At 51.1% G+C, this 12,471-nt stretch overlaps 1 protein-coding gene across 6 annotated transcripts in view; it reads left to right on the top strand.

Moving 5' to 3' along the window:
* The window catches only part of PAX8 (paired box 8), a 56,712-nt gene that overhangs the window by 19,586 nt on the left and 24,655 nt on the right, over window positions 1-12,471 (top strand). For all 6 annotated transcript variants that reach the window (XM_036873537.1, XM_036873535.1, XM_036873533.1 and 3 more), the window contains exon 3: window positions 11,101-11,266. In XM_036873537.1, coding sequence (XP_036729432.1) covers window positions 11,101-11,266 — 166 coding nt within the window. The remainder of the gene's footprint in view (window positions 1-11,100; window positions 11,267-12,471) is intronic.

Below are 12,471 nucleotides of genomic sequence, written 5' to 3'. Positions count from 1 at the left end.
TCAGGGATGATCAACCTGTAAGTTTCTCAAGGGCAAGCTCGGTGTCTTCTACTCAGAAACCATCTCCCCACATACATATAGCCTGGAATATTATTAGACATAGAGTGGGAGCTCATTGAATTGAAATCTAATGAACTGAAAATTGCTTTAATATAGAATCATTAAGAAAAAAACAGCATTAATATCCGCAGGCCTCTGACCCCAGGGGGAGTTGAAGGTACAGAGCAGTGATTTGTGCAGATGCTGGGCTTCCAAGGGCAGGTTCAGTGGGTGCTGACACACCTGCCTCATGCCCACTCTCCCCCAAATGCAGAGGCCCTGGCCTTCCCACTGCAGCCCCGGGTGTGTGATGCCAGGAGTCTGGAGGCATCTAAGAGGCTCAGTGGGAGGGAAGGAGCCAAGAATGACCTCTAGGAAACCTCCAACAAGCACTGGCAAGTTCCATTTGCAGCCTTTGACTGGAAGTTCATGTTTAATCAGTTAATTCATGCTTTCAATAAATATTTATTGACCATCTAATGAGAGGACATAAACTCTGGGCAATCACCAGAGGAACTTTTTTAAAAACACAGACACCATGCCAAGAGATTATGGTTGAAGTGACCAGAGGTGGAAGGTTTCTGAATGCCCCAGGAAGCACCGCTCTCCGCTCCGTGATGCAAGCTTATACGGTCAGATAGGACACTGCACCTGCTCTTGAGGAGCTAGGCGTCCAGGGGACAGGCAGGGCACTGGCCCCAAGAACGGTCAATAATGACACTCACATGGAGGGCTGTGAACCAGGGCGGTCAGTGGAGAAGAAGGTAGGGGGTGAAGGTTCCTGAGAGGTGCTCCAGGGAGGCTTCTGTCCTTGGAAACATGATGGCCAGGATGGGTTTCAGCCGCCCCAAAGCCACATCCGCAGAGAGAAGCCTTCCCCTCTTCAGGAAGAGGAGGGAATATGTCTCCAGTTTGGGAAACAGGGATGGAGGAGAGATGGTGCCCAATAGTAATCACAGGGAGAAAGTGGCCCAATGCTGCTTGGCATCCTGGTACAATCTATGGGATCTGAGAAGCTTGCAGAGGTCTCCAGGAATCTTTGAGACAGCCCCAAAGGGTAGCCCAGCCTGGGAAGCCTTGGGCTGGGTGACCCCTCAGGCCCCGGAACAGCACATTTCGTCCCACTTGCCTCCAGCTCTTCAGCCCCCTCATTTCCGAGCCTTCCAGACTTTCGGGACAAGTCAGGGCCTCTCATCAAGTACTTTTCTGAGGGAGCTTAGAGATCCACTGACATTTACAGCAGCTCCAACCCTGGAAATCCACTCCCTGGGGCCCTTCCTGGGAGGGAAGTGACAGAGTTAATCTAAGGGCTGGGGGAGGTGGAGAAAGGCCTTGAAACCACACAGTAAAGCCAACCAGATTAATAGAAGAAGAGAGAGGGGGGTAGACCATTAGGAAGACAAAGAGAAAATCATGCTGGAGCAATAGAAAGGGAAATCTAATATCAGCTAGGGAAAAATAAATGGAGATTAGGGCAAACAAATTAGCTTTAATGGGTTCAGTGCTAATACAAGAATAACAGCTGAGCTGCGAACGCCTTTGAGGGGAAGATGGGATAAAGAACCAGAGCAGTCATGCAGGCGATAAAGATGATGCGGGGAGGGGGGACCAGCCAAAGGAGTGAGGGGCGGGGGGAAGGTAGAGAGGAGGGAAAACTCAGGGTGAGTGGGTGGGAGAGAGGTGCAGGGGAGAGGTCTGCTGTCTTGGACCAGGAGTGGAGGGGACTGGGGAAGGGGCTGAGAGGAGCAGGAGCCATCAGCAAGGGATGGAAATAAAAGCCAGCAAGGCAATGGGAGGAGACCGAGGACAGAGGAAGAAACACCCGAGCCGCAAAGACTGGGCAGAAAGGGAGTGCGGATGGATGGAAATCAAGAGAATGGAGGAGGATAAACCAACGTGGAAGAGGGAGAAATATAATGTAATTCGGTTCATTCTCTGGCTAAAGAAAATCATAAAAAAGGAAAGATTCAGCCCCAACCAAATGAAAACCCAGAGAGGCTTCTGAAGTGGGCTTCGCAATGCACCCATGCTTGGTAGGTGATGTGAAGACACATTCGCCCTCAGAGAAGGGTCTGACTGTCCATCTGGAATAACCACACGCTGCCAGGGGCAGTGCCGGGACATCCGGGAGCCCTCAGCTTGAGTCTCAGTTCTGCCCCAGTGCAGCCTTGGGCCAAGTTACAGACAGTCTCTACTCTCATCCCTCCATCTGTAAAATGGGGATAATGTGCTGTTATGAGAACTGAATGAGAAGATGCACTTCGAGAGCTCAGGCCGGCTCCAGAGTGAGTCCCTCCCACCATGCTGGCTGTCAGTCTTATTCCGAAGCATTGACTCCTGGGAGAAAGGGGGTGAATACTGAAAGTAGTCCTTCCTCCCTTCCTCCTTCCCCTCTTTCCTCTTTTTTTAAGTCCAATCTTGGTAAAATACCAGCCAAGTTTGGTTCTTTCCCACCTAGAGACTAATCCAGGGGAACCCTCCTTATCCCCCCTCTGTCTCCCTCCCTCCGTCCCTGCCAGCCCTCTCTACCTGTTGGACATGAAAAAATAGGGCTGAACCCTCCTACTCTCTGGGCTGATCTAAGGCAAGAGCATCCAAAGAAGCCAGACTTCTTACCTATTATTCCAAGGGCTCTGGGGGACCCTCAGACCTGCCAGAACTTCAGAGTGTAGGAGGCTGGAAGCTGGTCCTCATGGCCTCACAACCTGGGGGCCTCTTGGGCTGAATTAAAGTGCATGGAGGCCCCACAAGAGGGACAGTGGCCAACAGGCCAGGAGAACAAATCAACAAGAACAAGCCCAGGAATCAATGAATAACCACCTAGCAGGGAACCCAGGAGGGGAGAGAGGAACTGGGATTACTTCCTGCCCCTCAGGGCATTCCAGAACCTTGCCCTTTGCTCCATCACTAAGGATTTTGGAAGAGGAAGAGCAGAAAATGACCCAGGCAGGAAGATAGGGTAGATGGGGTGGGAGAGCTTTGTCACTTGCTGAGAAAGTAAGTTCATTAAATTGAAACCATTCCCAGAAAACTATAACATCCAAGAGGGCGGAGACCCACCTGTCTTGATCCCTATGTATCCCCGGAGCCTGGAGCCGTGCCTGGCAGGGGAGCAGTGATGGTCAGGTGGTGATGGAGAATGTCTGTCTGAGTGCTATATGGGCATTGTGTTATGTAGATCACACAACACACCTAGGAAGAGAGGCGGAGAGAGGTGAAGTCCATTGCCAAATTCAGAGGTGGAACAGGGTTTTGAACGTCAGCAGTCTGTCTCCTGAGCCTGCTCTTCTAACCTTGACCTACACAGATTCAGTGCATGAAAGTAAATGAATAGATGAACCGCAGCCACTCATCAGGGTGAGAGGACAGATTTGCAAGCTGCTTATCAGTTTGGGCTTCTACGAGGGACTGATAAGTGGGCCATGTGACAGGGGGTAGAAGGCTGGAGGATGGTACAGGGCCTTCCTCTTGTTGCATGTGGTTCTTGTCAGTGTTGCTTCAGCAGCAGGTGATCCAGAGACCATCAGTCCCGGAACCAGCCTCCTGTGCCCCTCGGATATACCAGCAGCAGCCAGGAGGTGCCAACACCTCGGAGGTTCCAAGCCCCAGCTCCCTGGGCCCCTCCTCCAAATGTCAAGGTTCTGATAACTCCAGCCTCTTCCTTTTCTTCCCCAGTCCTACGAATGGTGGCTTCTTCCACAGTTACCGTCTCAGGGTTACCCCAGTGCTCCTCTGCGCTCTTACAGCCTCCAACGCCTAGAAAAGCAAGTCCCTCCATTAAAGCCCCTCTGTTGAGATACCTAGAAACAGGTTTGTGTTTTCTGACTGGCCCCTGACTGATGCGCTACTTAAATGCTCTACTTAAAGGTCTGAAGAAATAGGATTCCAAGACTGGCTTGGTCGTGTACTTGGCCTTGAACCCAGAACACAGTGCTGAGCTCCCTGGCAGTGAGATCTGGGGTAGCAAATCTTTTTACTGAGAGGACCCTGGCAGACATCAAGGGGTAGCATCACCCTGCAGCCCTGAGTCAGAAATGTGTCAAGTGGGCCTCTGAGTCTGGGATGTCTGAGTTCCCAGGTGGGATAGCTTTTGCTACTCAACTGAGGTCCTCCCTAGCTGGAGTTGTCTCTCATGATTCTTTCCCTCGGTGCATGCTGAAATCTCACCACCAGAGCTATAACTTCCTTATCATTCTCCATAACCCTCTACAGCCAGGGTTAGAAGGAAAAGGCTTCCCAACTTAGAACCCAAAGACTCAAGTTGGTGACAGTTTTCTCATCCGTGTAAACTGGTGACAGTAGCGTTCATCTCACAGAGTGCTCCTGCCGGACCAACACGGCAGTGTGTGGGCTGTAACACTCCCTGCAAAGGTGTCAGCCCGACAAGTGTCACACACTTAACGTTGACCTTGAAGGTTGGATGCAAAAGCCAACAGGAAGACCCCTGCATTCATCCCATGGCTCCTGCAGAAGGAAGGCAAACCTCTCTTTTCCTGTGCCATGATGTCTGGACTCCTTTCTTTTTTTTAAACAACTCATGTCTAAGACTATATGTCTTTGAAAGAGACAGAATTCTGCTGAGGGCAAAGAATGTGTGGGCTTCACTCAGCTTGCTTTGGACCTGCTTTCTTTCCTCCCTCCCTCCCTCTCTTCCCTCCCTTTCCTCCTTCCTTCCTTCCTTCCAGTAATTAACTTAACCAGCATTTAGTGGGTACCTACTGTGCATCAAGCATTACACCAGATATTAGGGTTTCAGAGATAAAGAAGCCAGGCAGAGGGAACAGCATGTGCAAAGGCCCCAAAGCAGGAGGTTGCACCAATAGCTCCAAGGTCATGCACAAGACCCGTGAGGGTGTGGAGCGGAGATTGTGGTGGAAGGTGGCATGCGATGAAGCTGAAGGGCAGGTTTTATGCTTGCATGGCAGCTGGTGTCGTGACCCACCAAGACAACCCTAGAGGCGGTGCCTCTATCACCCGGAGATTTCCGATAGGAAGTTGACTATAAAAACGGAGGAAAGATCTGGGCTGCAGATACCTGGATGCCCACGATGCCATCAGTACAGGGGTGGTAAGTGAAACAATGAGAGTAGGTGGGATCACCACGGATGATGGTGTAGAGTGGGCACTGCGCTGGGATTTGAGAGAAGCCTGGGGAAAAAATAGATATCACAGAACAAATGAGGGAGGAGAACTGCATTAAAGAGAAACGCAAGGAACCGGGACCAAGGGCCAAGCCTTGTATGGAAGCCTCTTTAAGAGGGAGAACTTAGCACCCTCCACGACCTGCCGTTCACCTAGTTCCTAGCATCCGAGCACCTGCTAAGCATGAGGCGTGTCGTGAGGTGATCCCCGAACAGCAAAGGAGGAAAGGAAGGAAATAGGAACAGCCAAGTTATTGAGAAATTTGGTTGAAAACAATAGGAAGGAAAAGTTTCATAGTCAAGGGGAGGTTTTGCTTTGTTTCCTTTCATTTTGTTTTGTAAGCAGGGGCTGGGGAGGCAGCATAAATGGATTTAATTGTGTTTGTAGGTCCAGGGGATGGACCTGGTAAAAAGGGAGACGTAACTCATATAAAAGACATGGCAGGATGGTGTATGGAGTAGGGTTCCAGAACAGGTGAGAGGATGAGGCATCAGTGAGAAAGGGATGAGAAGCACAAAGCAGCAGCTTTACCAACCGACTGTCTCTCTTCTCCGGTTACCCTGGGGAGAAGTGCAAGGCACAGAGACCAAGGTCATGCAGCAAGTTGAGGGTAAAGCCAGATGCACAATGCTGCTTCTCAGTGTGCTGGCCCCCCTGTCCTAATCCAAGGGCCTAATGTGCCCAGGTAACCTATCACCTCATAGATGCTGGAGGGACCCGGAGTGTAGACTTGGGGTGGAAGGTGGGACAAGAGGTTGGAACACTGGGTTTCCATGGTCCTGGAGCATTTTCTTCAGGACTGTTTTGAGGCAGAGGCCCTGGCCTTTATTCCAGAAGGCACCAAGCCAACGGGGGCTGCTGTGAGGTTACAGCGGGAGATCACAGGCCTGCAGGTGAGCATGCTGGGGAGACAACATCACTGAACTGAGATTGTCACAGACTGGGTAGCGCTGGCACCACCGTTCCTTGGGGGGCGAGAGTAGGCGTGGTGGCGAGATTTACAGGACATCCCAGAGCAGCTGCTGAATCCCCTACTAGAGTCCTGCCAAGGCTCAGATGCTCACCTTGACACTCTTTGGGGCTGAAACAAAAATCCCCAGGTAGTTAAGTGGAAATTTTCACAGCACAACACATTGAACCATTGTCACTTTCGGACTGGGCAAGTGACGTGAGGAATCAGACAGAAGGTGAAAGGGGAAAGTATCCAACGATGGGACTCGAGGGTCCCGCGGTGGGGAATCCACTCACCAACCATCACAATAGCCCCTCACATTTGTAAAGCATTTTTCTGCCACGTGTATTTACTGAAACATTAATTAAACTTTTGTGACAGGTGCTAGGTAGACAAAGATGGGGCCCCTGCCCCTGAGAACTCATAAAGGAATCTAAACAGATCAAGGTGCAGTTCGGTACAGCCAGTGCTGTGACTGAGACTTGGGCAAAGGATTATGGGCCACAGGGACTTCCCTGGTGGTCCAATGGTTACGACTCTGCACTGTCACTGCAGGGAGTACGGGTTCAATCCCTGGTCGGAGAACTAAGATCCCGCATGCTGTGCACATGGTGCAGCCAAGAAAAATAAAATTAAAATTAAAAAAAGGATTATGGGGCACAGGGAAATTATCCTACATCTCGAGGGTCTGGGTATCCATACACGTAACAAGAGTTTGGGGCAATGACCTCTCTCTTGTCCTCCTACTCTCCCTGCTCCTCAGAGCCCTGGAAGGAGTGAAGAATGACCAAAGAAAGGCCTAAGACCTCCCCAGATGGTCACTTTTCCAAAGTACACATTTCTGGACAGCAGGCATCAGCCAGAGCTTTGCAGACTCCCTCGCTGTAGGCTCAGTGCTCTCTGCCCCCAGGCAAGTTGGCATCCCCTCGTGTGCGGACTTCACACTCAGAACCCACTTGGGTCCGGCCAGGCCGTCTCGTCTTCCTCCTCCACCGTCCAGACCATACAAAGGGCCTTTGTTCAGGAAGCATCAAACCTCTTCCTGGGTGACACCTTTCCCCCCTTCCCACTCGTTCCTGGCTTCCGGCCTCAGAGCCCACCCTGTACACACGGATAGGTGGTCAGCACTGTGGGTGGCCGGGCCCTCCCTGGGGCAGGAAGGAAGGATGCACCCACCTCTGGGCGTTTGATGGTGACTCGCCCAAAGGCGTCTACTCCCCCGCACCGGACACAGGAGGGACAAAAGCCCTTCCGTGATGGGGACTGAGCTCCAAACCTCAAACCAGAGGTCCCGTCTCCCTCTGCAGCCAGCAGGCTCTTTCCAACTCCTCCACCCTGATTCTCCGACAGCCACAGGAAATGTCTTTCCATTTCTTGAGAGCACCAAAGTCTTGTGTGTGGATTTCCTTCCTGTGGAAGTTTCTTCACCTGGTTACCTCCTGGTCATTCCACCCTTCAGCTTCCCTCTGACCACTTACGGGCTCCCCTAGCATCTGACTTATCTCTGTCAAGAAACTTCTCCCTTAACATGGTGATTTCCAATTTATCTGATTGCATCCTTCCAAAGATTGTAAGTTCCTGGAGGGCCAGGTTTCTTGTCTTGTTCAAGGGATCTCCTCAGTGCTTTGATTCATGGTAGGTACTTGGTATATCTGTGTTGAGATCAAAAGAGATGAAAACTGTAATATACAAACAATAAGAATTATTATTCTAAGAAGATGGGGCTAAGGTGGGAGGTGTACATGTAGTTAGTTATTCTCTGAAATTTTCTTTGCCAGCCGTTGGCCTAGGTCAGCAGCAGACACTGCAAATCGTGTTATTTAGCTCCCATTCAGTGGATGGAAACACTATGGTTGAAAAAAACCCCAAATTTCTCAAATGATAAAATTAAAACAGGAAGTAAATGGAGTGTAACCCTTAAAAAATTGTATTAAAAATATATGGAGAGAAAGACATATATCATATGATATCACTTATATGTGGAATCTTAAAAATATGATACAAATAAACTTATTTACAAAACAGAAATAGACTCACAGACTTAGAGAACGAACTTATGGTGACCAGGGTGGAAGGGCGGGGGGAGGGATAGATTGGGAATTTGGGATGGACATGTTCACATTCATTGCTATATTTAAAATAGATAACTAACAAGGACCTACTGCAAAAAAATAAAAAATAAAAATAAAAAAGACTACATGATAAAAAAAATATACGTGGAGGGATAAACAAATTAAGAAGAAGAAGAAGAAGAAGCCTTGGCGAAAAAAAGAAATTACTCCTCAAAAGGAGATTTGTAGAATTTAAGCAACTTTACAGAATAAAAGAAACTGGTGAAAAAAAAATTAAAACAGGCAGAGTCAACACAGGAGTCTGGCCCAACGCCCTTTGCACAGTAACACAAAGAACTCAGAAGCCAATAAAATAAAATAAAGCACCAGAGACTTCACAGTTTAGGAGCCAGAACTATGAATACATCTTTCCCTTCATACCGATGCAGGCTGATCTAGTAAATAACCTTTCAGGAGGGTTCCTGAGAGTTTGGGTTTCTAAGGATCCTGAGCAGCCCTTCAGAAAGATTTAGGACGATGGCCCGCACGCTTCAATGGAGAAACAGGGTAGATTTGTTTTTAGGCACATTTCCCAGTTCATGCCACCAAGAAATGGCGTTTGGTTTTTTAAACCTATTACCTTTCTAGGGGTGAAGAACTCCACCCGTAGGAACCCTCGTTTCTAGATGTAGAGAACCTAGCACAACATCTAAGCTCGGTGGATCACGTGGGAGCCTAAATTCTGGAAAATGGGGACAAAGCTGGGAGGCCTTGTCTGTTTGGGTGGCTGTCTGGCGCCCCCTTGTGTTCAGTGTCCGGACCCAAAAGAGCCGAAAAGTAGCACGGATGGAGCGAGGGTCAAATGGCTGAGCTATTTTCCACCAACAGCCTGTGGCCAATGAGAAGCCAGAGGAGCGGGCTCAGGAGTGGATGCAGGCCCCTCTGCTGACCGTCTGGGATGTCTGCCCAGCCCTGGTGGAAACACACTTGCTGGGACAAGCTGCCTAGAACGGGACGGGTGGAAGCAGTGCCCAAGGTCACCCAATTGTCTCCACCAGGGAGGTGGTTCATCGTGTCCCTCCTGCTGGGTGTTTGGCCAGCGGGCTTTTCCTCTGGACTTAGTGCCCAGGCCAGAGGCGCTTATAGACTCTTTAAAAAAAAAAACAACAAAAAACCAGATATTCACTGCTCTGCTGAAAATAGCTTGGGCCCCTGAGGAGACATTGCAGGGGCAGTTTTGAACGTGCTACGTCAGTGGGCCGTAATGGGCACGGTGTGCCTAGCAGAGGTACATCCCACCCTCGGCCATAAATAGCCCTTAACGGGCTGACGCAGAAAGCCTGGCATTGGCTCTTCCTCCTCCCCTGCCCGCTCCCCCTGACTCCCACCCCCAGGGCTCGGACATCCCAGCCAGATCACCAAATCATGCCCCTGGTGTGAAAAGACGCCCTCGGCTCCTGGGCAGTGGCACCTCCAGTGTGGAACTGCACGGCTGGTGCCAAGCTTCCGGGGTCAGTTCTGGCCATAGAATGGGGCTCACCCAGCAGCTCTGATGGGAGCCTTAATCCCTGGTTAGATCCTGGCTCTTCCTCATATAAGCTGAGTCACATCAGTCACATAAATTGTCATTGAAAATCTCTAAGCCCCAGTCTCCTCATCGGCAAAAGGAAGATCTCAGGCCTGAAGTTAGCCCAACCTGTATCTAGGGATTTTAGAGAGTTAAGTATGTTGATAAATCGAACAGACACCTTCTTGCCTCTAAGCCTTTGCACATGCTGTTCCCACTGCCTGGAACAGTTTTCCTCCTCATCTCCTTCTCTAGTCTGACGTCTCTTTATCTTCAGTCTCCACTTAGACTTCTTCAGAAACCCGTCTATGGTCCCCTGAGCCTGGGCTTGGTCCCCTCCAGGGGTTCCCATAACCCCCTGCATGTCCCCGGTCCCAGCAGTGACCATGTGGTACGGTCATTGGCCGGTCTAGATCCTTACTTGAACCCTATGAGCCCAGAGCAGGGATCACATCTGCATTATTCACCTCAACATCTGCAGGGCCTGGTGCAGCGTTTGGCACGTAGTACGCACTCAATAAATATGTGTTGAATAGGTGGATGAGCTCAGAATGAAACACAGGCTGGGGCCAGAGGGTAGAGGTCGAGTTAGGAAGGCAGCTAACGAGACAGGCGCACATCACAGCGTGTCCACGTTCTGCACCACCGCCCACAGCCCGACATGTCAGTCCTGGAAGCCCTGGAACGTGGGCCAGTGAGGTCTCTGCCTTTGCCCTTTCAGAGCTCCTAACATTGCTCGGGCCATTCAGGCCGGGAACCCATGGACAGGGCCCACTCTGTCCAAGCTCAACCAGAGAAGCTCTCCTTTTATTGTTTTGTGTCTGTGTTTCTCAATGTGATTGTGCTGAAAAATCTGGCCCTATGCTTCAAAAGAAGAACAAGAATCAGAAACTTAAATACCACTGATTTCATCCTATGCCCTCATTTTATAGATGAGGAACAGAGACGCAGAGAGGACAGGGGAATTTTCCCCAAGGTCACACAGCTCAGTATCAGAGTAGGAAGAGCCTGAATCCTCAACTCTTTAGATACTTTCTAGAGGGAGGGAGGGAGGTGGTGGGCTTGTTATTTGGAGTGAGGTGCTGAGGGTCTGAGAGGAGACCCCCCCCAAAAGGTCCCCAAAGTGGGATGTCCCCCCTCTGTGGCATCATACATGCCCCTCACCCCGCCAACCCGAGCTAGCCCTCCTCAGAGGTGGGAAGCAGGACGGGGTGCACCGGGAGCACCAGAGGGTGTGACCAACGGTGGGAGTTCAAGTTCAGGGGCTCTCAACATCCAATGTCCACACGCAGGCTGATTCTCTGCCTGGTGGCCCTGACAACTGTCCCCCGGACTATATTGTGTTTCAGGCCACGGAGGGCTGAACCAGCTGGGAGGGGCCTTTGTGAATGGCAGACCCCTGCCCGAAGTGGTGCGTCAGCGCATCGTGGACCTGGCCCACCAGGGCGTGAGGCCCTGCGACATCTCCCGCCAGCTCCGAGTCAGCCATGGCTGTGTCAGCAAGATCCTTGGCAGGTAAGCACGAAATTCACCCCTCACCACCCTCCCTTTCGGGGACTCGTGGGGTGTCCAGCTTGGGCCCCTGAACAGGACCTGAACAGGATGTGGTGGTGCTTCTGGGCTTCCCCCATCTGCTGCCCTTCTGTGGTTTCCTGCCCTTCCTTCCTCATTTGTCCATTTCTCTTTCCTTTCATTTCTCCCTCCCCTGTGGTCTCCTTTGCCCCATGTCCCATTTTCTATAGACTTCTTTGTTCCTAAAGCAGAAGAATCTTCCCCAAAGGCCCTCCCCCCTGCTGAGACCAAGGGAAGGGAGCCACTGGGGAGGGGACACGCTATCAGAGTTGACGCCCGAGGTCTAACCCCAGCTTGAGGGACGTCTGAGTTTGTGTTTCTCAAACCGTAACTCCCAGAGTATCTGCCACAGAAGCACCGGGGTTGCTTGAGGAAATGCAGATCCCTAAGCCCCAGGCCAGGCCTATAGCAGCCTCTCTAGGAGCCAGGCCCGGACGCTGTGATTTTTATGAGCTGACCAGGTGACACTTACGGACGCTAACTTCAGAGCAGCAGTGCACAGCCCTGGCCACACGGCAGAGTCACCTGGGGAATCTTAGTCTGAAAAAGAAATTGATGTCTAGGCCCCAGCCCAACGCAGTTAAGGCAGAACTTTAGGGGAATGAGTCCAAGTTTCGGTATAGTGTTAAGCCCTCCTCGAGTGACTCTAATTTCCTGCAGCCAGAGTTAAGAACTGCTAGCCCAAAGGTTCAGGAGGGACCATGAGCAGCGAAGCTCCGGACTGACGCAGCCGCGTAGTCTAGTCTAGAGGGTCACTTCTGGCGGGAAGTGCCCACACGCAGGGGATTCGGGGCTTCCTGTCAGCTCAGTGTACCCGTCTCCCTTACCCAACCTGTAAGTGGATTCACGAGGAGTTCTGGCTCAGAAAGACCAAAGCCTGATCTTTAATTGAACGTGGAAAGCCCTGCTTTCCTGGCCGAAGTTGTCAGGGCAAAGCGTGGTCCCAGGCTGGGGTCAGGAGAGGGGTTCCCAAGATGGGCTGCAGTATCCCACGAAGGGGATGAGCGCTGGAGGGTGGTGACACATAAAGGGAGTTTTAAAGAGCCAGATTTTATTTCATGGCAGAAGAGACCAGAGTTCCCCCAAGGAGGGGAGGCAGGCTATCCTGCTGAGGGATGTGGGGAAGGGGAGTGGAGACCCTGGGAGAA

This window comes from Balaenoptera musculus, chromosome 13, assembly GCF_009873245.2.
Source record: "Balaenoptera musculus isolate JJ_BM4_2016_0621 chromosome 13, mBalMus1.pri.v3, whole genome shotgun sequence".
In the NCBI taxonomy this organism is placed as follows: Eukaryota; Metazoa; Chordata; class Mammalia; order Artiodactyla; family Balaenopteridae; genus Balaenoptera; species Balaenoptera musculus.
Note: the sequence above shows the minus strand (reverse complement) of the source record. Positions and strands in the feature narration are given on the sequence as shown.